At 45.8% G+C, this 27,188-nt stretch overlaps 2 protein-coding genes and 11 non-coding genes across 14 annotated transcripts in view; all 13 read right to left on the reverse strand.

Moving 5' to 3' along the window:
- Positions 1-71: 71 nt before the first annotated feature.
- Positions 72-155, reverse strand: TRNAL-CAG (transfer RNA leucine (anticodon CAG)). The gene has a single exon. It is a non-coding gene; the product is annotated as a tRNA-Leu (tRNA).
- Positions 156-465: 310 nt separating this feature from the next.
- Positions 466-549, reverse strand: TRNAL-CAG (transfer RNA leucine (anticodon CAG)). Its single transcript has one exon. It is a non-coding gene; the product is annotated as a tRNA-Leu (tRNA).
- Positions 550-859: 310 nt separating this feature from the next.
- Positions 860-943, reverse strand: TRNAL-CAG (transfer RNA leucine (anticodon CAG)). The gene has a single exon. It is a non-coding gene; the product is annotated as a tRNA-Leu (tRNA).
- A 309-nt stretch (positions 944-1,252) lies between these two features.
- TRNAL-CAG (transfer RNA leucine (anticodon CAG)) lies at positions 1,253-1,336 on the reverse strand. The gene has a single exon. It is a non-coding gene; the product is annotated as a tRNA-Leu (tRNA).
- Positions 1,337-2,038: 702 nt separating this feature from the next.
- Positions 2,039-2,125, reverse strand: TRNAL-CAG (transfer RNA leucine (anticodon CAG)). The gene has a single exon. It is a non-coding gene; the product is annotated as a tRNA-Leu (tRNA).
- Positions 2,126-2,434: 309 nt separating this feature from the next.
- Positions 2,435-2,518, reverse strand: TRNAL-CAG (transfer RNA leucine (anticodon CAG)). Its single transcript has one exon. It is a non-coding gene; the product is annotated as a tRNA-Leu (tRNA).
- Positions 2,519-2,827: 309 nt separating this feature from the next.
- Positions 2,828-2,911, reverse strand: TRNAL-CAG (transfer RNA leucine (anticodon CAG)). The gene has a single exon. It is a non-coding gene; the product is annotated as a tRNA-Leu (tRNA).
- A 308-nt stretch (positions 2,912-3,219) lies between these two features.
- Positions 3,220-3,306, reverse strand: TRNAL-CAG (transfer RNA leucine (anticodon CAG)). Its single transcript has one exon. It is a non-coding gene; the product is annotated as a tRNA-Leu (tRNA).
- Positions 3,307-3,612: 306 nt separating this feature from the next.
- On the reverse strand, positions 3,613-3,696 carry TRNAL-CAG (transfer RNA leucine (anticodon CAG)). Its single transcript has one exon. It is a non-coding gene; the product is annotated as a tRNA-Leu (tRNA).
- Positions 3,697-4,005: 309 nt separating this feature from the next.
- On the reverse strand, positions 4,006-4,089 carry TRNAL-CAG (transfer RNA leucine (anticodon CAG)). The gene has a single exon. It is a non-coding gene; the product is annotated as a tRNA-Leu (tRNA).
- A 306-nt stretch (positions 4,090-4,395) lies between these two features.
- On the reverse strand, positions 4,396-4,479 carry TRNAL-CAG (transfer RNA leucine (anticodon CAG)). The gene has a single exon. It is a non-coding gene; the product is annotated as a tRNA-Leu (tRNA).
- A 5,320-nt stretch (positions 4,480-9,799) lies between these two features.
- LOC119162279 (nose resistant to fluoxetine protein 6) overlaps positions 9,800-27,188 on the reverse strand; it is a 193,860-nt gene continuing 176,471 nt past the window's right edge. Inside the window, exons 13-15 of one of the 2 annotated variants that reach the window (XM_075878888.1) lie at positions 22,829-23,015; positions 17,813-17,955; positions 9,800-10,896 (exon numbers count right to left, since the gene is read on the reverse strand). In XM_075878888.1, coding sequence (XP_075735003.1) covers positions 10,702-10,896; positions 17,813-17,955; positions 22,829-23,015 — 525 coding nt within the window. In that variant the 3' untranslated portion in view covers positions 9,800-10,701. Of the gene's footprint in view, positions 10,897-17,812; positions 17,956-21,443; positions 21,808-22,828; positions 23,016-27,188 lie in introns of those variants that run through there. The other variant, XM_075878889.1, reaches the window with a different exon arrangement.
- Positions 11,352-12,955, reverse strand: LOC142776046 (dnaJ homolog subfamily B member 6-like). The gene has a single exon (XM_075878890.1). The coding sequence runs from the start codon at positions 12,822-12,824 to the stop codon at positions 11,724-11,726; it is 1,101 nt and encodes a 366-aa protein (XP_075735005.1). The 5' UTR covers positions 12,825-12,955; the 3' UTR covers positions 11,352-11,723.

The raw sequence follows: 27,188 nt of genomic DNA on the forward strand, positions 1-27,188 counted from the left end.
TGTACCGGTACGCCTAGCAACCTTGCTAATAAACAATAGTCATTACTCACACAGCTGAAGCAAAACACAAGTGTCAGAAGTGGGATTCGAACCCACGCCCGGAAGACCGGACTGCGACCTGAACGCAGCGCCATTAACCGCTGGGCCATCCTCACATGCGGTTTGGCTACTTTTGTCGAGAAAAAAAACATATGAATAAAGTTTATTTAAAAAAAGAACAGGTATTGCTCGCGATAGAAGGAGTAAATGACATCACATGGCTATTTTCAAAACTGGCCTATCAAGCGCGCTGGAGTTTTCGTCGCGAAAAAAAGTGAAAGTATTGAACGCTGTGGAAAAGAATTTTTGTGCCGAACGGTATTCACATTTATCTGTATTATGACTCCTAAATGTCCATACCGGTACGCCCAGCCACCTAGCTAATAAACAATAGTCATTACTCACACAGCTGAAGCAAAACATAAGTGTCAAAAGGGGGATTCAAACCCACGCCCGGAAGACCGGACTGCGACCTGAACGCAGCGCCTTGGACCGCTCGGCCATCATGACATGCGGTTTGGCTGCTTTTGTCGAGAAATAAAACTTATGACTAAAGTTTATTTAAAAAAAGAACAGGTATTGCTCGCGATAGAAGGAGTAAATGACATCACATGGCTATTTTCAAAATGTGCCTATCAAGCGCGCTGGAATTTTCGTCACGAAAAAAAGTGAAAGTAATGAACGCTGTGGGAAAGAATTTTTGTGACGATAGGTATTCACAATTCTCTGTATTATGACTCCTAAATGTCTGTACCGGTACGCCCAGCCACCTAGCGAATAAACAATATTCATTACTCACACAGCTGAAGCAAAGCATAAGTGTCAGAAGTGGGATTCGAACCCACACCCGGAAGACCGGACTACGACCTGAACGCAGCGTCTTGGACCGCTCGGCCATCCTGACATGCAGTTCGGCTGCTTTTGTCTAGAAATTAAACATGACTGAAGTTTATTTTAAAAAAATTTAAGGTATTGCGCGCTATAGAAGGAGTAATTGACATCACATGGCTATTTTCAAAAGTGGCCTATCAAGCGCGCTGGAATTTTCGTCGTGAAAAAAAGTGAAAGTAATGAACGCTGTGGAAAAGAATTTTTATGCCGATAGGTATTGACATTTCTCTGTATTATGACTCCTAAATGTCTGTACCGGTACGCCCAGACACCTAGCTAATAAACAATAGTCATTACTCACACAGCTGAAGCAAAACATAACTGTCAGAAGTGGGATTCGAACCCACGCCCGGAAGACCGGACTGCGACCTGAACGCAGCGCCTTGGACCTTTCGGCCATCCTGACATTCGGTTTGGCTGCTTTTGTCGAGAAATAAAACATATGACTAAAGCTATTTAAAAAAAGAACAGGTATTGCTCGCGGTAGAAGGAGTAAATGACATCACATGGCTATTTTCAAAATGGGCCTATCAAGCGCGCTGGAATTTTCGTCACGAAAAAAAGTGAAAGTAATGAACGCTGTGGGAAAGAATTTTTGTGACGATAGGTATTCACAATTCTCTGTATTATGACTCCTAAATGTCTGTACCGGTACGCCCAGCCACCTAGCGAATAAACAATATTCATTACTCACACAGCTGAAGCAAAGCATAAGTGTCAGAAGTGGGATTCGAACCCACACCCGGAAGACCGGACTACGACCTGAACGCAGCGTCTTGGACCGCACGGCCATCCTGACATGCAGTTCGGCTGCTTTTGTCTAGAAATTAAACATGACTGAAGTTTATTTAAAAAAAATTTAAGGTATTGCGCGCGATAGATGGAGTAATTGACATCACATGGCTATTTTCAAAAGTGGCCTATCAAGCGCGCTGGAATTTTCGTCGTGAAAAAAAGTGAAAGTAATGAACGCTGTGGAAAAGAATTTTTATGCCGATAGGTATTCACATTTCTCTGTATTATGACTCCTAAATGTCCATACCGGTACGCCCAGCCACCTAGCTAATAAACAATAGTCATTACTCACACAGCTGAAGCAAAACATAAGTGTCAAAAGGGGGATTCAAACCCACGCCCGGAAGACCGGACTGCGACCTGAACGCAGCAGCGCCTTGGACCGCTCGGCCATCCTGACATGCAGTTTGGCTGCTTTTGTCGAGAAATAAAACATATGACTAAAGCTATTTAAAAAAAGAACAGGTATTGCTTGCGATAGAAGGAGTAAATGACATCACATGGCTATATTCAAAACTGGCCTATCAAGCGCGCTGGAGTTTTCGTCGCGAAAAAAAGTGAAAGTAATGAACGCTGTGGAAAAGAATTTTCGTGCCAATAGGTATTCACATTTATCTGTATTATGACTCCTAAATGTCTGTACCGGTACGCCCAGGCACCTAGCTATTAAACAATAGTCATTACTCACACAGCTGAAGCAAAACACAGGTGACAGAAGTGGGATTCGAACCCACGCCCGGAAAACCGGACTGCGACCTGAACGCAACGCCTTGGCCCGCTCGGCCATCCTGACATGCGGTTTGGCTGCTTTTGTCGAGAAATAAAACATATGACTAAAGTTTATTTAAAAAAGAACAGGTATTGCTCGCGATAGAAGGAGTAAATGACATCACATGGCTATATTCAAAACTGGCCTATCAAGCGCGCTGGAGTTTTCGTCGCGAAAAAAAGTGAAAGTAATGAACGCTGTGGAAAAGAATTTTCGTGCCAATAGGTATTCACATTTATCTGTATTATGACTCCTAAATGTCTGTACCGGTACGCCCAGGCACCTAGCTATTAAACAATAGTCATTACTCACACAGCTGAAGCAAAACACAGGTGACAGAAGTGGGATTCGAACCCACGCCCGGAAAACCGGACTGCGACCTGAACGCAACGCCTTGGCCCGCTCGGCCATCCTGACATGCAGTTCGGCTGCATTTGTCGAGAAATAAAATATGACTGAAGTTTATTTAAAAAAAGAACAGGTATTGCGCGCGATAGAAGGAGTAATTGACATAACATGGCTATTTTCAAAAGTGGCCTATCAAGCCCGCTGGAATTTTCGTCGCAAAAAAAAATGAAAGTAATGAACGCCGCGGAAAAGAATTTTTGTGCCCATAGGTATACACAGTTATCTGTATTATGACTCCTAAATGTCTGTACCGGTACGCCCAGCAACCTTGCTAATAAACAATAGCCATTACTCACACAGCTGAAGCAAAACATAAGTGTCAGAAGTGGGATTTGAACCCACGCCCGGAAGACCGGACTGCGACCTGAACGCAGCAGCGCCTTGGACCGCTCGGCCATCCTGACATGCAGTTTGGCTGCTTTTGTCGAGAAATAAAACATATGACTAAAGCTATTTAAAAAAGAACAGGTATTGCGCTCGACAGAAGCAGTAAATGACATCACAAGGCTATTTTAAAAACTGGCCTATCAACCGCGCTGGAGTTTTCGTCGCGAAAAAAGTGAAAGTAATGAACGCTGTGGAAAAGAATTTTGTGCCGATAGGTATTCACATTTATCTGTATTATGACTCCTAAATATCTGTACCGGTACGCCCAGCAACCTTGCTAATAAACAATAGTCATTACTCACACAGCTGAAGCAAAACATAAATGTCAGAAGTGGGATTCGAACCCACGCCCGGAAGACCGGACTGCGACCTGAACGCAGCGTCTTGGACCGCTCGGCCATCCTGACATGCGGTTAGGCTGCTTTTGTCGAGAAATAAAACATATGACTAAAGTTTATTTAAAAAAGAACAGGTATTGCTCGCGATAGAAGGAGTAAATGACATCACATTGCTATATTCAAAACTGGCCTATCAAGCGCGCTGGAGTTTTCGTCGCGAAAAAAAGTGAAAGTAATGAACGCTGTGGAAAAGAATTTTTGTGCCGATAGGTATTCACATTTATCTGTATTATGACTCCCAAATGTCTGTACCGGTACGCCCAGCCACCTAGCTAATAAACAATAGTCATTACTCACACAGCTGAAGCTAAACATATATGTCAGAAGTGGCATTCGAACCCACGCCCAGAAGACCGGACTGCGACCTGAACGCAGCGCCTTGGACCGCTCGGCCATCCAGACATGCGATTTGGCTGCTTTGTCGAGAAATAAAACATATGACTAAAGCTATTTAAAAAAGAACAGGTATTGCGCGCGATAGAAGCAGTAAATGACATCACAAGGCTATTTTAAATGTGGCCTATCAACCGCGCTGGAGTTTTCGTCACGAAAAAAGTTAAAGCAATGAACGCTGTGAAAAAGACTTTTCGTGCATATTAGGTATTCACATTTATCTGTATTATGACTCCTAAATGTCTGTACCGGTACGCCCAGGCACCTAGCTAATAAGCCATAGTCATTACTCACACAGCTGAAGCAAAACGTAAGTGACAGAAGTGGGGTTCGATCCCACGCCCGGAAAACCGGACTGCGACCTGAACGCAGCGCCTTGGACCGCTCGGCCATCCTGACATGCGGTTTGGCTGCTTTTGTCGAGAAATAAAACATATGACTTAAATTTATTTAAAAAAAAGAACAGGTATTTCTCGCGATAGAAGGAGTAAATGACATCACAAGGCTATTTTCAAAACTGGCCTATCAAGCGCGCTGGAGTTTTCGTCGAGAAAAAAAGTGAAAGTAATTAACGCTGTGGAAAAGAATTTTTGTGCCGATAGGTATTCACAATTCTCTGTATTATGACTCCTAAATTCAGTGCCAGTACGCCCAGCCACCCAGTTAATAAACAATAGCCATTAATCACACAGCTGAAGCAAAGCGTAAGTGCCAGAATTGGGATTCGAACCCACGCCAGGATGCCCGGACTGCGCCCTGAACGCAGTGCCTTGGACCGCTCGGCCATCCTGACATGCGGTTCGGCTGCTTTTGTCGAGAAATAAAACATGTGACTAATATTTATTGAAAAAAAGAACAGGTATTGCGCGCGATAGAAGCAGTAAATAACATCACAAGGCTATTTTTAGAAGTGGCCTATCAAGTGCGCTGGAGTTTTTGTCGCGAAAAAAAGTGAAAGTAATGAACGCTGTGGAAAAGAATTTTCGTGCCAATAGGTATTTACAATTATTTGTATTATGACTCCTAAAAGTCTGTACCGGTACGCCCAGGCACCTAGCTATTAAACAATAGTCATTACTCACACAGCTGAAGCAAAACTCAGGTGACTGAAGTGGGACTCGAACCCACGCCCGGAAAACCGGACTGCGACTTAAACGCTGCGCCTTGGACCGCTCGGCCATCCTGACATGCGGTTTCGCTGCTTTTGTCGAGAAATAAAACATATGACTAAAGCCATTTAAAAAAAAGAACAGGTATTGCGCGCGATAGAAGGAGTAAATGACATCAGATGGCTATTTTCCAAAGTGGCCTATCAAGCGCGCTGGAATTTTCGTCGCGAAAAAAAGTGAAAATAATGAACGCTGTGGAAAAGGATTTTTGTACCGATAGGTATTCACAATTTCTCTGTATTATGACTCCTAAATGTCTGTACCGGTACGCCCAGCCACCTAGCTAATAAACAATAATCATTACTCCACACAGCTGCCCCGCCGCGTTGGTCTAGTGGCTAAGGTACTCTGCTGCTGACCCGCAAGTCGCGGGTTCAAATCTCGGCTGCGGCGGCTGCATTTCCGATGGAGGCGGTAATGTTGTAGGCCCGTGTGCTCAAATTTGGGTGCAGGTTAAAGAACTCCAGGCGGTCGAAATTCCCGGAGCCCTCCACTACGGCGTCTCTCATAATCGAATGGTTGTTTTGGGATGTTAAACCCCACAAATCAATCAATACCCACACAGCTGAAGCAAAACATAAGTGTCAGAAGTGGGATTCAAACCCATGCCGGAAGCCCGGACTGAGCCCTGAAAGCAGCGCCTTGGACCGCTCGGCCATCCTGACATGCGGTTCGGCTGCTTTTGTCGAGAAATAACTCATATGACTAAAGTTTATTTAAAAAAAGAACAGGTATTGTGCGCGATAGAAGCAGTAAATGACATCACAAGGCTATTTTAAATGTGGCCTATCAACCGCGCTGGAGTTTTCGTCGCGAAAAAAGTGAAAGTAATGAACGCTGTGGAAAAGACTTTTCGTGCCAATAGGTATTCACATTTATCTGTATTATGACTCCTAAATGTCTGTACCGGTACGCCCAGCCACCTAGCTACTAAACAATAGGCATTACTCACACAGCTGAAGCACAACATAGGTGTAGGAAGTGGGATTCGAACCCACGCCTGAAGCCCGGACTGCGCCCTGAACGCAGCGCCTTGGACCGCTCGGCCATCCTGACATTCGGTTAGGCTGCTTTGTCAAGAAATAAAACATATGAGTAAAGTTTATCTAAAAAAAGAACAGGTATTGCGCGCGATAGAAGGAGTAAATGACATCACAAGGCTATTTTAAAAAGTGGCCTATCAAGCGCGCTGGAGTTTTCGTCGCGAAAAAATTTGAAAGTAATGAATGCTGTGGAAAAGAATTTTTGTGCCAAGAGGTATTCACATTTATCTGATAACAGATATAGGATCTTCGCGTCCGTTTATTATACTTTGAAAGTTAGCCAGAATAACAGACACACTTGATTTGAAAGACATCACGTCATCTCATGAAGTCCTATTGTGTCGCGGTCTTCGGGCTGTTACGAAGCCGTCCAGGTGGGCTCTCACGAGTTATTTTCTTAACGCTATCTGTTTGATAGTCGTAGATGTAATATTCTTTGTTAACATGCAGCTTCTTACACCTGAGTTGATAAGCAGGTGATTGCGCCAAAGATTTGGCGAAATCGGCAAGTTTATTTTTAACCTCTCGTGTTGCCGGTGAAAAATATTCGTTCACAGAAATGATTTTTGACCTTTGGTCACCGCGCGACAACCAGACAGAGTTCTTAGCCTTGAAAAAAAAAACAAAATTTCACAATCACAGGAGGGCACTTCGGCGGTGAACACCTACTCATTCGGTGGGCACGCTCAACAACGTCAGGCGTAACTTCTCGGCCGTGGGCTGAAGAAAGCACTGCGAGTGTTTTTTTTTACTCTGTGTCCTGCCATGATTCTTTTTGATCGGCAATACCATAAAAAGTTAAATTATTTCGCCGGGCTCTGTCTTCCAAGTGGTCCAGACGAGACTGGGTACTGTGTAGATGATTCGCTAATTGGTCGACAGTGCTCTCAACAGCCGCAAGGCCTTCTTCAAGGTTATTTATGATAACAACGTTTGCTTCCAAGGCCTCAAGACGTTCGAAAATTTTACCGTGCTTTACCTCAATACTCAGTTGACAAGCTTTGATATTCTTAACATCGGCCTTTAAATAAACCAGCCCTTCAGCAAGGTCAGATGTCTCAGGTCTAGTTTTTCCGAGCATCTCCGTAATAGTGGTTAACAGGTCTGTCTCATTCCCAGCGTTAGAACAAATGTTCTTGGGGCCTGGATTACATTCAACATCACCCGATAGAAGCAGCAGAAGCGTTTCAGCCTACTCGCGCATAATTGCACAAAACATTTGCGAGCTCGGAAACAGGAGAAGACATAAATTACTGCTCTTGTTTGCGTACAGCGGAGAATGACTGCAAACATGTGGGCTGAAGAAGAGATAAAGAGCCATTCCACTGCGTGTGCTGATTCCGTGCACACTGAAGGTGAAGGTCTCTTGAGGGTTGCTTCACGGCTTGCGTTGTTATCGTTGACCATGGCGCTGGCACGTCTGCGAAGAGCGCAGTAACAGACAGGGGGTAGTCGAAAGAAGCACCGATGTAATCGCCAGGACAAACCGCACATGCAGTTTCGTAGTACGTGTCGTTCTTGACTGATTCGCAAATATATTGGCAAATTGATCCTTTGATTTGGATGCAGTTGAGATTACAGTAAGTAAACACGATACTGATATTGCCATTGTGCTACCAAAACACAATGGAAACTGAGATGAGTAAAAAGTAGACGATGACAACTCAGGCACTTTCACTGTGAAAGAGGCGAGTAGTGAATGTAGGTCGGCTAATTGAAGCCCTATTTATTTCACACGCACCTTATTATTTCACACGCACCTTATTTAAGTGAAAGGACCAGGGCACCCAGTTATTTAGCGCGTAACTGCGCTTCGGTTGACCCCCTCATAAATATTCGTGTAATATAGTAATAACTTATGAGTCAGAATAAGAGAGCAATACGATTCAACGACGATAATTAGTCCAGTTTTCCCCCATACAGCTCTCTAGAGGAAAGGAGGAATACTAGAATATCTCTGTATTTTTGAAATCGAGGTATTTAGCACTGAGGCGAAACAGACCGAAATTAAAAAAAGTAATACTGCCACAGACGAATCGATAGCATTTTACAATTACCAATCAGGAAAATGCAGCAGTTGCCAAGCTTTTCTTCGCAAATTGGACCAAAATAAATGCAGTAACACTAAGAATAATACTTTCCTTCAGTTCAGCTAGAAGATCTTGGCGGTGATTCTTGTTTGTAAGCGGAAAAAAAACATGCGCATGCTGAAATCTCGTGCGCCTTACTGTATGTCATTTTCTGAAGCATCGCCGAAACCCTCACTCAATGCGCCCTCTCGCGGTTGCCGTATGCGCGAGGTGATACTCGTTGGTTTTGCTTGGGAGCGCGGCGATTGGGACAGCCGCAAGGAAAGATGTGGTACGCCCGCCATGTTAGAGGCCATGCTGTTGGTGATAGAATGTTGTCTCTCTGGTGTGCTCAAAAAAATTGACTACCACGACAGCAGTAGCTCACGACGGACGATGCACAGTACACGCTGAGACCTATAGGGTGGCTCGGCCCTAGCAGACCATACAAAAGCTTCATTTCGGGGCATCGCCTATATTTTGTTCTGGTAGTTTCGGCTATCCGCATTTAAAACAACGCAATAAGCAATAATATGTACACCTATGACTCCGCAAGCTGCACTCTAGCGTTGTTCGAATACGCCTACGACCATCACTTATAATATGCCCATCAAGGCAGGGTTGCGCGCACTACGTTCACACAAAGCATGTCTCCGTCTAACGAGAGTACCCACGTTTTGCTTGGCTAAGAGCTGCTCTTTGCATGCCAGTGCGTTCGGTGTGCCTGTTAAGGCCATAATACGCGCAAAACTACTGAATTTATACAATGAACTCGATCCACTTCGTAAGGTTTGGATAAAAGATCATAGTCTCACCTAACGGTTGTCTGCTGACAGCAGCGCATGAAATATATTTCGACGATGGGCGGAATCCGCTCCATTTTTTTATTACTGCATTCATTCAAATAATCAAGCTAGGCCTTAGACGCCCGCTAAAAAAAGAAGAAAAAGAATATATCGTAGATGTCTTGCGCACACGCTTTTTCATATTTTTTTCAAATATCGGCATAACTTCTAAAGTTACGAGGCATGCCCTAGTAGTGTCCCCGATCTATTCTCACATCCTCGGTTTTTTAGCCTGACTATAAGTAAATTGTGGCTTTTGCACATCGACTCCATTGACATGCCACCGCCGTGACTTCGAATCGAGCCCCCGTCCTCGATCTTGGCTGACTGATACCTCACCTATTAAGCTACTACGGCCGAATACCTGTAATGAGGAAATATATTTGACATTAATGTCTAATGAAAACATTGAATTTTATTTTGTGTTGTGGACGAATAACGTGTGATTATGTTTCTTAGAAATTTTAGATTTTTGTTGGTATGTAAATAAAAGTCTAAAAATAAATAAATACTCGTGGAGACACATGCATTAGAACAACCTATCGCAACCTCAGCATGCGCTGTTCAGTACTTGAAAAAAAATGGTCGTAATATTTATTTTGTTCTAGAACTACCACAAGCCCGTTTTATTTGCCTTGAAATGTCAATACTCCATAACATACACAGCCTAGAAGATGTAGAAAAAGGTTCCTCTGGAGCCACAGAGTTTAACTAAACAGAGACAAATGCAAGAACGTTAAATGACACAGCACAGCTGATCACTCTGTAATATGCAATAAGTTGAGAAGTGGAAAGTGTGCAGCAGTAGTTGACTCGTATGCGTTAATGCGCTTTAGAGTATGCGTTAATGCGCCAGAGCTAGGAATTTAATTGCGAACTTCATTTACCAAGGTTGCTTTGACACAACAATTTGTTCACTGCCTGAACCGCGGTAGTTATTGGTGATCCTCCAATAACAGAAATGCCCGTAATTGATAAGATTCCTAATCGTACGTCTCTGTGGAAGAGAAGAAAGTTGCAAGCTGTAGTCATGCAAACATACACTTTAGCGTGCATACGTGCACTTGAATATTGTAGAATGTACCATGCAAACGGTCTCATTTTGGCTTCTGTGAATCACGCAGATGAATCTCGTGTCCTTGGTTCGTATTACTATATACTGACGAACTGGTGATTGAGGCCTCTGCACTCTGTGTAGCACATACTGTAGTTGTTCGGCTAACGAGCTTTCTCTCGGTCCAGGATACCCGTTTGCGTGCCAAGAGGAGTTCAGTATGTGGCTTTGACAGAAGTCTTAAGTTTTTATTTTTGATACACTTCTTTCAAGTCCGTAGTCTCATGATTACGAGTACCACGCCACCGCGGCGAGAGAATCGATTGAAATAAAGGCACGCGCTATGCCTTAACAGTGAGCAATTGGTTCAAGTGGAGTTGAATTTCGACGGATAACTGCGTCCCTTTGGGATATCAAGTTTCTTACAAGCTCGAACAATAGTCACACGGTCGACTTCTGGATGATGTCCACGTTTGAGCTAAAGGGCTTTCCGTTGACGGGTGTCGCTGCTATAGTGTCGCCGGTGTCTCCTTCGCGCAGCAGCTTCTCGAGTCGCACAGTGGGTGCCTCGACGCACACTTGCAGCAGGTATGCAAACACCACGCTCAGCAAGAACACTCCCAAGGCGGTAGTCAGCTGCGGCCAGCGAAAGAACAGGAAAGAGTTACTGAGATTACACAATTTCAGACGGCGCGTTTGCTTTACGACCGCTAAAATCCAACAATACTAGTACAATACAAGTGAACTAAACAAGACAAGTCCTTTTCCATGGTATACGATAGGAAACTCTAGACGAGGTTTGTGTCACCAGTGCGTAGAAAAGCATACTTAACTGTACCATAACAATCAGAAATGATATAAGTACATAAAGTTTAATAAAAAAAAGCGGAGCAACGATCCACTGCACTACTTATCTAATCGCGAAATATCGTTGAACAGTGACTGTCGTTGGAGCCATCGTTCCGACAAGAAAACCAGCCTTCGTCAGTGCTGAAAGGCAGTGCAGCCTCCATCAATGCTTTGATGGAACTTGAAAAGGCGAACATTTACACACACACAAAAAAAAACTCAAGCGTTGGCCGATACATTCAGATGACTCGTGGACAGTGAACACACACGAAGTTTCAGTCTCTTAGCAAAAAAACTTTATTGTAAATAATTGTTTGCTGGTTAGTTTAAGGTAAATAATTTTTGTTTCAGCAGACGAAGAAAGTAGAAGCTAGCGGGTTTGGTTTTAAGCACCACATAGGGCACCTTTCAGCGAACGTTCAAAGATTTGCATGGTCGGCAGGCTATTGTAATTTGAACTGTTCTGTCATGGAGCTCGTGCACTGTCTTTAGAGCGTGTGTGAGCTCAGGTGCATCGCTGAGCGCCTACTGCTTGTTCGCATTGTCTCATTTTTTTCTTGCCTCAAGAAGACTTGTTAGCAGTCCCTCCATTTGTACAACAGTTCGCTTAACAACTAGGATTTTCTGCATCTCGACTTGTCGTGCCGCGAGGAATTCGAAGATGCTGTACAGCTTGACGTATCAGGTGTGTCCTTCCTAGCCACCGGTAGTCTTCTGCTCTCTTTGCCTCCCTTGTGGATTTTGCTAGAGTGACTTTTGCTCCTGCCGCCTTTGCTCGAGGCCTTCGATGGAGACGGAGCACTGCAGGAAACGCTAGCCTTGCTACCAAAACTCATCTTGGGACTGCTACATCCTGCGGGTGCTCTGCTTTGAGTCCGCGAGGGTCGTGTTGTTGCCGAGCTTGGCTGTGCTGACATCCCGCATCCGTACAGTGACGACTGCGAGAATTCAGGCACGTCTCTGCGTTGCTGATGGTAGGGCGGCTCTCTGGAGGAGACTGGTGGCGCTTCTTCCGCCGCCCCATACACTCCTTGCCCGGGGCCTTCGACAGTGCGTGAGATCAGCTGGCCATCCTCGAAGCAGAGCACGGTCTTCACGCCGTCCTGTATGATGGTACGCGTCTCGATGCGCTTACCATTCACGTAGCGAACCGAAGTCAGCTCCTGCGTCGGCATGGTCCCGAAGCCCGCCGAGACGCCTCCCATGCCAGCGGTAGGCATGCGCTGCCCGAACAGCAAGTCGTCTAAATCGATGATGAAGCCCGACCGAAAGAGGCTCCCGAAGTTTTGCTGATAGAAAGGAAAACCACCGGTGAACACCGTGGCACCGCGCTGGCCGCCATGAAATCCCCGGAACAGGTCTCGAAAAGGGTCCGACGAGCCGAAGAACTCGCGGAATAACTCCTCGGGGTCGCGAAATGTGAACGCGAAGGCACCTGTGCTGTGGTATGCGTTGCCACCACGGGAGCTCCCGTAGTCTGCATGGCGGTCGGCATCGTGTCCTCCGTGGCCGTAGATGTCATACTGGCGCCGCCTGGACTCGTCGGATAGCACTTCGTAGGCTTCCGAGATTTCCTTGAAGCGGGCTTCAGCCTCGGCCTTGTTGTCGGGGTTCTTGTCGGGATGCCACCTGAGCGCTAGCCGCCGGTACGCCCTACGGATGTCCTCCGGGGACGCGTTGCGCGGCACCTCGAGCAGGTTGTAGTAGTCGCTCATGGCTGAACGGAGGCACGAAAGTCGATGCAGATGAAGCAGCACAATTTCGGAAAGGCCCTGCTAAGTATCTTCGATTTTGGACACTGCCGATATGGCGACGGCCGCCCACGAGACCGGTGCAATGGCGCTGCTGCTTCCCTACTTCTTCTTTTTATTCAAACGAAGAAGACGAGGCGTGAGAGCCGCAAGCGAATATGTGCAAATATGGAGGAATCAAATCAAAACAAATTATGTAAGCAAATATTTGCCGCTAAATTACCATAGAATCTCACCACCAAATAAGCAGCTCAATTTTTAAAGTAATAAACTATAGTTCTTTGTGTATAGACCCTAATTTTTTACTTTACACATGCGCATAAGGATTTGGTGGGTATAACCGCAGAGCAGATGCTTGATTGAACTTTGTGGTAATAGGAGTATATCGTGTTTTGGAACAATGTGAATAAAGATAATTTGCATTGGGTGAAAAGTAAAAAAAGAGCAAGCAAAAAATACTCGCTCAACTCCTCTTCGCAGGGGGCGCAGTAATGAGGCACCTTCCTGATCGTTTAAAAAAAGATATATAGTGGGTATGCGCCACGATCAATAGGTGAAGAACAAGAACAACAACAAGTTCCATTAAGAATTTCCTTGTTTGAAGAGTTTTATGAGCACCCCCACATAAAAGATGAGAAAATGTTTCAAAAGCTGTGAACTATGTGCACAACCAGACCACTCCATCATTAGGGCGAAGAGCAGCAGCTGTCTTTATCGTCTTGCCTTGCACACCCGAATGCTCGTAACGGTTTAGAGCTAGAAACATAAGCTACAGTTCAAATATCCTCAATGATATTGTATCCAACGCTTACAGATTGCATCACAGCAATCGTTGTGTGGATTGCATTCAAGTGTTAACACCGAAAATAAAAAAAAGCAATAAACCGAACTAGCTCTTTCAGCTGAAATACCTCGTATACGCATTTGGGTCAGCGTTCCTCGTAAGCAAGAAGAAGACGAAATTAGCACCCCACCCGTGCTTCACATACCTCGTATACAAATCGGTCTCATACACCGACATTTCCGCAACGATTTTACAGCGAAAGCTGTTGTGAGATCAAGCCAACAGCTGTTTTTGGCAACGTAGTTGTCAGCCGTTGCCACCGCAGCCCGTAACCACAATCGCGCAGAAGAGAAAAAGAAATATCCGCAGTATAAAGGGATTTTGCCCGTGATCTCGGCGGTGCTGTCGAATATATTACCACAAATCCACGCTGGCTCTTGAAACTCTTCAGCAAAGAGACCTTATACAGGTGTCATATCGGGCAAGAAATCGTTTGGACACAAAGATGCATAGCACGGTAGAAGAGCGAATGGCAACCAGGCATCACACGACGCGAACTGTGCAGCGAATGTGTGGTTTAATGCTCACCCCCCATCATAAAGGGATCAGCAAAAACTCTTCATCGTCATTAGCCACAGCTTCAACAAAATGAATATAATGTCTTACAAATGTGCACCCGGTGACTGGCTTCACAGAATAAAGAACAACACACTAAACAAAAATGTCCTGAAATAATCTCAAAAACTGGGCAAACCACTTGTCCTCTAGCGCGCTACCTTTCCTGGATTTTTTTCCCACCTACCTTCGAAGTAAAAATTTACTCTCGTGCTAACTTAATCTTTGAACGCAGGAAGGATAGTAATTATTTACCCCAGTGAGGTTTTGAGTGAGTATGGAGAGAGTAAATTTTTACTGCCTTCACAGGGTTTTCGAGGGGATTTCTGGGAGTTATTTCTGGTGGTAAAAAAATAAAAATTGACGGGTGGATTCGCCCAGAGTCGACAAATTCATTAAATATCAAATGACGGCAGAATTGAAGACACGTAGATTCACATACAGACAAACACGCACGCACAACAAATGCAGAACAAAACACCAATCAAACAGACTGCACACGTTACTCGACTGCACTTTGACAACCCCGTATATATAGGCATGACTTTTTGACCGGCCATGTAGTACCGGTAGGAGAGCTCTGTTTTTTGCATCAATTAACAAGAACGGTTGAAGGTGCAAGCGTAAACTTGAGGTGAGCTGCAGGCCGCTGAATGTCACACCAATCTTTTATTATAAATCTACTCGATCTCACTTTTTTGACAATCTAGTAATAAGTTGGCACACCGGGCTCTTGGTCCCACACGTGATAGCACTGCTGATGCGCAAGTCCATAAAATATACCTAAGTACGCACAAATCATGGCAGCCTAATAATTTTCTTTGAGTGACGGTGCACAAACACAGTAGCAGCGCATATTCATGACAACGGGCGTAGAAGAGCGGTGCACGCCTGCATACAAGCTTCGTACCGACGGCGTCATAGGCCTTTTCTAGAAGCACGGCTATGCGATGAAAGACAGCTGGCGATCACAAAACACATATCCTGTGCGAATTCGATATGTGGGGTTTAACGTCCCAAAACCACCATATGAATATGAGAGACGCCGTAGTGGAGGGCTCCGGAAATTTCGACCACCTGGGGTTCTTTAACGTGCACCGAAATCTGAGCCCACGGGCCTACACCATTTGCGCCTCCATCGGAAATGCAGCCGCCGCTGTGCAAATTTCGTCGTCATTTCACACACAAATGAACACGCGTGCGCTATCTTAGGGGGACGTGGCGATGTATGTATTTCCAACGAAAGAGACGGACCACCATCTGGGTTTTCTTCGTGCTCACCGGCAGCCGCTTGTTGGTTACGGGGACGGGGCGATGTATGTACTTCCAACGAAAGAGACGGACCACCATCTGGGTTTTCTTCGTGCTCACCGGCAGCCGCTTGTTGGTTCCGTCTGCCTCATATCGGCTTCGCACTACATGTTTGTGTACAGTTGGTGCATGAGGCGGGCAATTCGGGCAGCACTTTACTCCAGCAGACATCGCCTTCTGTGGAACAAAATATATGTGATAATTCTTTCACCTGCCCCGGTGACACACTCCCACTGGTCACTGGCGGCCACAGCTCGGTACCGACGACATAGTGAAGCGCCTTGCCTATCGCTTCTCCAGGAAGCAACCAAGGACGATGACACCAGATTGATTTTGTTAGCACTGGCAGATTGTCGCGATTCGACATGGAAGCGAAGTATCCGCGACGTGCGGGTTCGGAGGCGCTCGGAAGTGCACGGTCGCTCGATTATGTAGGAAACACGTGAGCTCCATCAGCCCAACCAGACACACAAATCCCGAGATTCTTGCACCGTATGTCTCCAGGGCCACAGCAGAGCAAAAGCGAACAATTTGCGAAAATATGCAGGACAACTTTCCGCAGCAGGTTTTCTGGGTACCCTCCGCCCCCCCCCCCTTTTTTTTTTCATTCACAGAATGCGGTCCTCGCTCTTTGTGCCTATGCTGCTTCCAGTTCGTGGTTAAGTGCGTTGAATCGAGGTCAGTCATGAAACACGACGATGCAAAAAAAAAAAAATCTGTGGTCCTCACGTACTTTCCGGATTCACTGGGAGCGTCATTAGGGGGGTATGGGGCAAAAGCCGCCGAAACAGCTGCACCTTGCAGTCACATGGTTATAAACTCTGAAGCGCAGGTTCAAAGTCACGTGATAGAAAAATTCCTGCATGGTAAAACTGGATTTTGACATCCTTTTACTACGTGCATCAGAGGTGGTGGTAAAACTATGCCATGTATCATCTTTAACTCCAACACGAGGTAGCGATTTTAAACGCGAGAGAGTTTTCAGAGGTCATGAGCCACAAAAACCCCAAACTCGGATAGTTTTTGCTTACAGTGAACGACATAGTAGGGGCATCGTGCTACCTAAACAGATGTATGATGTATCACGTATACCGAATATCTATCAGGTGTGCTTGTATTAAATGCCTTAAGACGGGATCTAGAAAAGTCGCTTTTCTACCTTTCGTTGTGACTGAGCGGTACGTTCCGCGCAGGCTTTGTGTTTTTCTTTCTTCGGCTTGGATAGCTCAATTTATATATCAGTTGTTTCACCCCTTGCTACGAGGAAGGATTCGTATCATGCCCATGCTAATGTTAAAAATAACAAGTTTTACTAACAAACTACCTAAAAACAAGAAATCTGCAGGGAGCGCCGGCCTTCTTGTGATTCCTACTTTGCTGTATAACGCTTATTGTCACTGACAATAAAAAATATGTGGCGTTTAACATCCACAAATAGTCATATGATTATGAAAGACGCTGAAGCAGAGGGCTTCGGAAATTTCGACCACCTGGGATTCTTTAACGTGCTCCTAAATTTAATTACACGGGTCGCACACATTTTTGGCTTCACTGAAAATGCAGGTGCTGTACCCGGGATTCAATCGCGCAACCTTCGGGTTAGCAGTCGAGTGCCATGACCTCTATATAGGCCACCACGTCAGGGCCACCTGTTGTCAAAGAGTCACGCACAAGGTGGTGAACAGCGCATGTTTCAAAGATTTCAAGTAACCATAAAACGGTGATTGCACTGGAGAGATGGTGGTGGGGACAATATGGTGGTGGCGGATGTATGTAATTAGTGACAAAATAACCCATTATGTTAATTACACTTAGAGACATTAGGCATATATCAGCCTACCTATACTCGTGAAGTTAAATTAGGCGATTTGTAACAGTCATATGACTTTCTGAATATACGTGCGTGAAAGCGCCGCCAGTTGCCCAAGTGCAAGCGTGGGTGCGCTCTCCTAAAACAGACGTCGCAGCCGACTTCACCGATTGGCGGGCAGTCACGACGAGGCACCGATCAGCTCGGCGGCTCCGTTAGCGTCGTGCGGCTTGTGGAACAGTAGAGCGCACGCCTGGTGTCGCTATATTCGTGATTGTTCGACGCACGTTGAAGTAAGCAGCATCGTTTGTATGCAAAGACGTGGCTAGGCACGCGCCTCAGACCACGGTTGCCGTTCTGCGAACACAATTTTCTCCTGCGGTACGCCGACATAGTACGTAAATCGTATTTTTACCTCGCAGTTTCACTTACCTGAAAGAACTCGTCCGTGTTGATGTAGCTCCTCAGGCGAAGCATGCGCGTTATGTAGAGCAGCACGTGTATTAGGTAGATCTCATAAGTCAGCCTCGAGAGCGGCAAGAAAAACCTCCAAGACAGCATATTGTTCAGGATACCTGCGTCATGAAAATCGATACCGCAAACACTGGGGTAAACACTTTTAGATGCGTACGTCATCTGCTTATAATGGCACAGACTAAATAACTGACAGTTGGTATGAATGCGCTTAATGGAAATTTAATTTCGTGCATTTGTTCTATTTTGACACCAGTGCATTACTCACGTTTGTGCTTCTTTACAAAAAAAATGAAATAAAACATCGCCACTAGAACACTTCATGTTGCACTTGTGAAGAAACCCAGTACGACGCCCAAAGTGATGACGTGCTCATATGTCACCGTTCCCGCTTTGTTTTCGGCAGCACCACACGATTATCGACCGAATGAAGTTCTCCCGCTATTTTCCATGTGCTCTCAATTATAATCATTGCCGTCGTTTTTACATTGCAATGCTTGTTTTCTACGCAGACAATCGTGGCAAGAACAAGCTCGAATGTACGTATAATAACTAATGTTTATCGGTTTTCTACACCACAGAGCTATAGTTTACCCGGCCCTCAACCCTTTGGTTTTTTCTTTTTATCCAAATGTTTATTCCTAGACACCATGCCGTACTATATCAATTGGTAATTGTGATATATTTGTATACCAGTCGCTGAGTTCTAGTTGCCTTTTGTTTTTTGCTTCAACACATCACATATATACATATACTTGTAAAGGCTCTTTCAGACCTGCTACTAGGGGTGCGATGCGTTATGGCCTGCCTGAGCTTCTCGGGTAGACGAGTTTGCTTTGAGCTCGCTTTGCGGCGGCTATGGCATGAAGACAGTGTGGAGTGCGTGATAGCAGCGTTGAAAAAAATGGCTACAGGAACGCGCGTGGCGTTGAAAATGCATGTGGGACACTTGTGGTGGTTATCAAAGAAACACCGCATGCAAATACGCAAGCGCCGCCACTCAGTGAACAAGTTTACAGTGCAGCGACATCAGCGGGATTGTAGCGTTATCTTTTTGCCAACTCAACACGTGCCTCCCACATGCTAGTTCGTGGGTGCACGTCTTCTTTCGGACAAGTTCTTTCGTTCCACCTGTAGCATGGAAATTTACACTTTAGAATGCAGCCAGGGCGCACCCGCAGCACTTTCGTGATTTTCTTTTTGCTACTATCAAATATTGCAGATAAATATAAGGACAGGTGGTCACCAGGGGCACTCGCATAATGTCGGCAACGCAGCTGTGATTGGCAACGTCGTGAGCGCGGTGAAATTGAATGCGAGACATCGTAGCCGCAAGTTAATATCACTTTTACTTCTGTGTGCGTGTGTGCATATTCTGCGCGATAAAGCTGATAGATAAATCGTGCCACTCGACATGAGCACTGCAAATTGGCAAGAGCAAACGTGGTGGGCATACGTTATCTCCGCCTCGGGCGTCTCCCAATCAAACTGATCAACGCGTGAACTTGAATATGAACTCGTTGATTCTGAGAAATCCCGAGTTCAACTCGGCACTGTGAAGGTGCTAGTGTGACTGTCAAGCGTTTGCTGCCGTGAGCGCTAAGCGGCAGCTTTTTTCCACATAAAATAATTAGGTGAGCTTACAGTACTTGTGCAAGGCTGGAGCCATGGAGAAGCTTGTGATAAACTACATTTTTGCAGCGTTTTAGTTGGTCGTCTACTCACGTGTGTGATCGGCTTCGAAGTGAAGACCACACCAGCTTTTTCTCAAGTTTCATTGAACTAATTGACTGAGGCTTAATGACCATTACACTGAGCTGTCTTGTCTTCAATGGTAAGGCTTCAATTGAAATGCAATTATCTCGGGTGCAATTAGCAAGGCATTGGACAGTATGAAGCTATTAAGCATAATCTTGATTAGCAGGATACTGATTGTCATAATATTAGTAAGAACTAATTAGCATGATTTAGCGTGCTCAAAATTAACGCCGCCTTAGTTACCATAGTTAAATTAGCTAATCAGCTAGCATGCATTAGTCAGCCCGGTTCAAGCGTTAATGGCTTCATCAGTACGGTCTTCTTAAAATGTGGCGTAATTACCGGGACCTTACCATGACTTGGCGTAATTAACTTGGTCATAGCATGTCCTGGTCTAACTGGCGAAGTATACGGTTCAGCCAAATTGCTAATTCGGTGGCCACACGTGCTCGGGTACCACCACGGGATAACAACAAAGACGACGCACACCGGCTTAGCAGCGCACTTGAATGTACGCTGACTCGTGGCCTCGCTAGAATGTACAGACCGGCACGTGACCTCGGAAGCAGCTGCGGTTGCGATGTTGTAAGACGCTCGGCCAGTACTGATCTCAGAGGCCATCGTGCAGATTTTTCTAAAACAGACATAGTGCAAGTAATAAAAGCTTCAAAATAAATTTAAACACCCCTGCCTCTGAAAAATTTCATCACAAAAATTTCTGACACTTTTATTGCACGGGTGCATATCTGGACTCAGTGGAACGACAAGCAAATGAAAGATGATGCTTCTGGTTTGAGAACACCGCACAACTTAGTAGATTGTCCTTGAAGCGGTGACTGGTGCTATCGTAACCAATGAAAGGCAGCGCTTTCAACGGTGAATTTGACTATCGCGTACTGCTGGCTCGTTAATAAAAAAGTGTCTCCAGAGCTCGGTAATGTCCCAAAATTTGCAGAACTCGACCGATCCTGCATAGAGCCGTAGCATCATTCGCGCGACCAAGTACGTCGTGAAACAGTTGGCATGATTGAAGGTTCGGCGAGTCGGTTCATATAAATTGCTTGAAAATTCGCGGAAAGATGGTCACAAATGAAAATCGATTAACATGGGACGACGCACTACTGACAACTGATTTTGTTTATTCCTAACGCACATTCATATAACGCAATATAATAATCCCCTGTTATGATGGCCAACTAAAGATAGTTACCTGAAGCAGCCCGTCATCTGCTGGTAGGTGTCGTTGTTAGAACTGTTGTGACCGGTCTTTGTAGGCACCGCAGATCAGGTATGAATATGTCGAGGCAGCAGGAAGTTGGACTTAACAAAGGATTTATTTACGTTATGTACATAGCAAGAACTCTCTGGCCCAAAGCTCTACATCGAAAAAGCTCCCTAAGCAGCCCTCGAGCGCTGCTTGAAATCTTGTTTCCCCAGATCTCTAGATCGGGGAACTGGTCCACACTGCACTGTCTAATAACATATCCCACAGCACTCACGAGTGTCATTATGCTGGCACCACTCCCAACATGCACACATACACAACCAAAACACGTGTATTGTTCCGGTGAAGCTGTCTCATCCAGCGAATCTTGCTTCCAGCAAGTGGGGTGTGATGAGTCCGTCATCTCACCGCTGGAGCTGACCACCCATGCTGTCGAATAGCGATCGAAGGCCAGAATCCTCCGAGGGCATGTGCCTGAAGATCTGGCGCTGACTTGAGCGCCGGCGGCCTATCAGTCAGAAACGCACAGCGTGGTGGTCCGACGTCCATCTTCGGCAGAAACTCGGCATTCTGGCTTTTCCTGGGGCACAAAGCCGCCACGAGCCGCATTTATGCGGCAGCCCCAGCGACAGCAGTGCTCTGTCGAGTAATTGTAACCACGCACCGCCCAGTACACGAAGAACAGCAGGACGCCTTCACGCTACTCCTTATTGCCACAAAGTGAGGCGGCTGCCTTTATTCTGTCCCGGCGACAGCAGCAACTAGTGAATCGCCGATCGCAACAGAACCCTATCCCTGCTTCATGTAAACTGATGCAGGGGTGGCATATGCACCCCAAACTATCTTGCCTGATGTGAAAGGACCCGGTAATTTCTTTCCAAGTTTTCGCTTGGTGCTTGTAAACCACTGTGGTTTTTTCGAACAGAGGCCTGCAGCCGCTCTTCTTGCAGTCCTTGCAGTGCACGACCAACTGCGTGAAAAACCTGCTAATCAAGGAGCTGTGTGTGTTGAGGCACCATCCGATCACCTCTGAACTAGTCAAGCGCGCAAGAAAATGACGTCAGGTTATCTTACGGGGCAATGGTAATGCGAACATACTTTAATTGTTTGCGGTAACGGGTAAAGGTTGTACGCAGGTGGGAACTTTGGTCGCATTGAATTGCTTCTTTGTTGCCAGTCGTAAACGGGCATGCACTACCAGGGCTAGCCGCAGGTGTGAATGAGTCTTAAGAGTAGCTCGGTAGCTACCTTCTACTGGTTGAATAAGTGGATATGGCGTTGCGTTGCTAAGTACGAAATAGAGAATCCTTGCCATTTCTTGGGCTTCGTTGAAGCGCTGCAAAAAGACATGGACGCCCGAAAAAAGAATGTACTGCGACACACAGCACTCGTACTAATGTTCCTGGTGTGAATGTCTCTTTCCACGCAACGAAGAAATGATACACTGTCAATAAGGTTACGTAATCAACCTTATTAACAGGCTCCTCGCCAAGGCGTTAGCATTTTGAGTGGAGAAAAATACAAAAAACTTGATGTGCATACAGTCAGCTAGAAGCTACAAGGAACCCAAAGCAACCCAATTTAATCCACCGTAACCAAACTACGGCCTATACCGTTTACGAATGCCGTAATTTGAGCGTGTATATTGGATAGATTGGACACCTAAGTTGAGCACTAATAGTTGCACGGTTAGTTTTGCATGGTTTAACAGCCCAAATCGGCACACGTGCTATGAAAACCGCTCAGACTCGATGAATAATTTCAATGACATAGCAATTTTACCAAGAACGAAGAGCCCGCTGCACTGCACTTTTGCGTCCTGCCCCATTGAAGCGTGGCTACTTGACCGACTATCAAACTTTGCCATCTATTGCTGGGTAGCCGTAAGCCGCTGTGATAGCCATTGATCCTATTGGGTGGGCTGCGCCCAAATCAGGCCCGAAATCGTGTGTGGTGTGTACAAGGTATTGTATAACACTTTGCGTACATACCACCACGACCCGTGGCGCAGGCGTACGACGGCCAGAAGAAGGCGAGTGCCCAGAGGAGCCGGTGGAATCCTCCGTAGAGAGCATTGGTCACGGCGTCTGGCAGATGACCTTGATTCCAAGGGAATGAGACGAACAAGACGCCGCAGGCCAGGGCTAACGATACCAGCCACAGGCCCATCTCCACTTTCTGGAATGATGCAAATTCAAACAATGGGCGTCTTTGCGATACCATTGTTCTGGGTAGGTATTTCTCTATATTACAGAGCTTATTCAGATATGACTCACATGAAGTGTTTCGCACTAGTTTTTATGCAAGCAGTTTGTTAAAGTGCTACGCACATGTGTTTTGTTAGCCTTATAGCAGTACTAGTTAGTTTTTTATTGGCATTTATCACCTACCCTATGGTTGCTGGACCGTTAAAGGCTGTCTAAGAGGTACGATTGAGGTCTCACTATGGAGAAGTTTCGCTTTCTCAGGGAACGGAGTAGCAATATGCTGACATATGGACATAGGCATATGAAGGAAACAGATAATGAAACCGTCACCATGGTAGTACATGGTTACGTGGCTTGGCTGTTGACCCGAATGTCACAGTTTCGATATAAGCTCCGTCACAGTGGTTACAATTTGCTTGAGGCGAAATTATATAGTGGTCTGTGAACTGAGATTTAGAAAAAAAAATTGCCCGCAGCTTCCCTCGGGAGAACACTAAGGAGGATGCGGAGCATATAATTGGTTAACGGGGTGTTAAAGTGCGACTTACTTGGGTCGATGGCTACATTGGTTAACGTGGTTGTGAAAGGGGGTGTTAAATTGCGACTTACTTGGGTCGATGGCTAAATTGGTTAGCGTGGTTGTAGGAGGGGGTGTTAAATGAGTGAACACGTACACATGTATGCGAAAGGGCGGCGCTGGTCGAAGGGACGTCGATCATTGTGTTTGTGGATTCGTTGGAATTCATTTCACCGCGACCTTGGACGTCGACGCGCCGTACAAACCAACCGACGAGCGGCAACTGAGCGAGCGAGCGCCGACCTTGAGTATATATACAGCGCGACGGCGCATGCGCTGTCAGCTGTCGAATGTTGTCGAAGGAGAAGCGCGCGCGCGGCACAGATGGCGACGGCGCGACGGCGCATGCGCTGTCAGCTGTCGAATGTTCTCGAAGGAGAAGTGCGCGCGCGGCACAGATGGTGGGCGACGGCGCGACGGCGCATGCGCGCGCGTCAGCTGTCGAATGTTCGAGAAGCGGTGCGGACGGCGCGGACGGCGCACTACAAGGCGCGAGTATAAGATGCTTCCGCATCTAAAAAACGTTAAAGTACAGAGAGAGGTCAGAGTTATTCAATCAAATGAGTTGTGACACTGCGTTCCGAAACCCGCACACGCCACTGGCCGGCCTAGCGGGATTGAGCAGATCGTCGCGCCCCCTGAGAGCAACGATACAAAACACTGCATTGGCACTTGTGCGTTCGCTTCTTTTTAGGCTGCTCAACACCGGGTGCAACAGTGAGTGGCGTCGCCGCCTCAATAACTGACCTTGGCTTGCACGGCGCCCGCCGCCACTATGAGCTGTTTTCGATCTGCAAAAGCATAATCAAAGCCGGATCAAAGCGTCAAGTTTTATTTCGTCGAAGGTGGTGCTTGCAATTTTGTGCTACGATGGTTCTAACGCTGCGCCCTGACTATTTCTATTACTCATCGTTTGCTCGTTTGAAAATGTGCGCTTGAGGTCCATTGCTCACGGGAAGTTTGACGAATCCTTTCAACTGTGCCACTCTGTGGTTCACGATGTGTCTCACTAACACGACGTGAGTGACGGTCGCACAAACGAGACATAGATACGGTAGAGTGCAAACAAAAGCACAACAGTACCGATCAGTACTTACCGCGAATTGGTCGCTTTGTCATGCACGCCGCGGTCAAATTCTACTAATCGCGAAATCAATGAGACACTGGCTGTGATACCATATAAATATAAAAGCCCAACGACAAGAAAGTGGGAACATTGAACATTGCTATTTACTTGCAACTAGAACTGCAAGCGCTCTTTTCAGGTGCGATGTTCATAGAGTCTTTTCAAAGGCACCAGCGTTTTCTGCTCGTGCAACGTCGTCAGCTGCCGTTGACAGACTTACAGGGTGGATCCACCTGGATCCACGCTGCATTCCGCTTGCATCACGCCTTTCCACTCACTATTTTGCCGAAATGTAAACATCATGGGCTCTCCACACGAATCTGATAAACTACCGACTTCGCTGCACCGTCCATTCACGGTGTGCTAGCTGTGTAGCACACGAACACGCCACTTGTACAAACGTTACTTCTAGCGCAATGCTGAAAACAAGAAAAAAGGACAGATCACCAAGAGAACAAGCAGCTCTTCTGTCCTTTATCACGTCTCCACTACTGCGACAAAGTAAAACGTTCAGCACCCTTACGCACCAACTCACCTAAGAATAAGTTATAGGCGCTGCCAAGCTGTTTGGCAGAATGCGGTGGTGCTCACTATCTTGCTAAACGCGAAAACACAAAATATTGCGTTTTCTTGTTAGCTTTGTTGTCAAGAGCAAGCGCTGTATTCTACTCACATCCGCCATTTCGGCCAATGCCATGTTTGGATTTTCATACATCGAGCCTATGGGGAGCTTCGGAACTCGTATGATTGAATAACTCTGGTCGAAATGTCCTGATCCCTCAACTACGGTGCGCCTCTTAGCAATATCGTGGTTTTGGCACATAAACCTTCATCAAATATAATGCAATATTACAGCTAAAAAGCATTAGGGGTGTTAACCGAAGTGATGAAACTGATGTTTAGTAATACTCAAATGAAAATATCAATTAAAAATGCCTGTGATGTGCACCAGCCAGACAACTTTCGAATTACGTAGAGATTCTTAAAGGGAAAAAGAAGAAAGAAGCACGGCGTTGTTACTCTCTATATATATAGAGGACATGAAGGAAGGGAAAAATTTCCTTCCTCCATGATGGAGGATGCCTCTAAAACGCCATGCGGGGATGGTGAGGGTGAGTCAAAGGAGGAGGAGGATTACGCGTGCGATGCTGTACCGACTTAGCTGCATTCTCCCGTCCACCTTTTTTGTTATTTCTCTATGACCTTCAGAGTGTCAACCGGCGCCCCTCATCACCATGGTGGCGATTGTGAAATATTTTTTTTTGGCAGATGATGTGATAGAGCATGTGTTCTTTTTACGAATTGGCAGCTGACATATATACATTTGCATGTTAGTTATTAGCATCCTACATGCTCAATATTGTTGCTCACAATAAATTAAACAAAAAGGATTGGGAATGGATTGAAAGGCATGTTTCTTTTTTAGTTTTAACATGAAAGTTTATTATGCCGCGTCCACAATGGTTCTACTGACCTATTTCTGTCACGGATACGACGTACAACAGACTAACATATTGCAAAGAAAAAAAGACTAGAATAAAAAGCTCCATTCTTGAGCGTCAAAACTACAACTACTCGCTTCTCAGTTCGGGGCGCGAATTGCAAAACCAATCAGTAAGAGGTATGTGGCAAATCCCGTTGGTGACCCTCAGAGCTCGATAACTTCAGTGCGCTTTCGTCGTCACTAGTGAGATGGCGCGAATGGTGCGGGGAACTTAAACATGCAGGAAGAAAAAAAAAAAGGGGGAGCATTACGTCACATCAGTGAAGGCATGTGAAGTCCACCATGTCGGCCCAGGACGTCATAAAACGTCAGAGCGTGTGGTTCGTTGTAGTACTCTCGGCGCTGTTTTGTTTTTGAACCTCCTGTCTCAGCCCGTCGCTCTGCGCCGAACAAGCACGTTTCCATAAAAAGCTACCAGGTGCCATGCCCCAAAGTCTCGGTAAGTGTCATTGCTTGTGTAATCTCACCGCAGAAGGTCACGTGTTGGGCTGACACAGCTGGCTTCAAAACGGGTTGGCTTATCAACACTGGCGGCATGGCGTAATGCTGCTTCCTTTCTTTTTCCTTTTCCATGAAGGTAAAGTCTTTTGATTGTGGAATGTTGCAAAACGAGAAAACTCTCCACCGCTAACGCGTTTTCTCCTCGATTCTCCTCGCCCGCCGGCTGCATAGGCATGGTGCCATTTTTCGCCGAAGATCTCACGGACGCACCGAGAAATTTAATGAAGACCTGGAATTTCGGGTGACTTGTATGCCCTAGTGATGTAAAAACATCCGAAATGATGATAACACGATTGAGAACACCTGAATGAACGTTTGTAAAAAGACGCTTCTTTCAATACTGGTGTAAATTAGGCTTGCTAACTTAAAAGAACCTTCATTACCTTGTGTTCGTGTTTGCGCACCCTGTTTCTTTAACATGAGTAGCAACCATCTC

This window comes from Rhipicephalus microplus, chromosome X, assembly GCF_043290135.1.
Source record: "Rhipicephalus microplus isolate Deutch F79 chromosome X, USDA_Rmic, whole genome shotgun sequence".
In the NCBI taxonomy this organism is placed as follows: domain Eukaryota; kingdom Metazoa; phylum Arthropoda; class Arachnida; order Ixodida; family Ixodidae; genus Rhipicephalus; species Rhipicephalus microplus.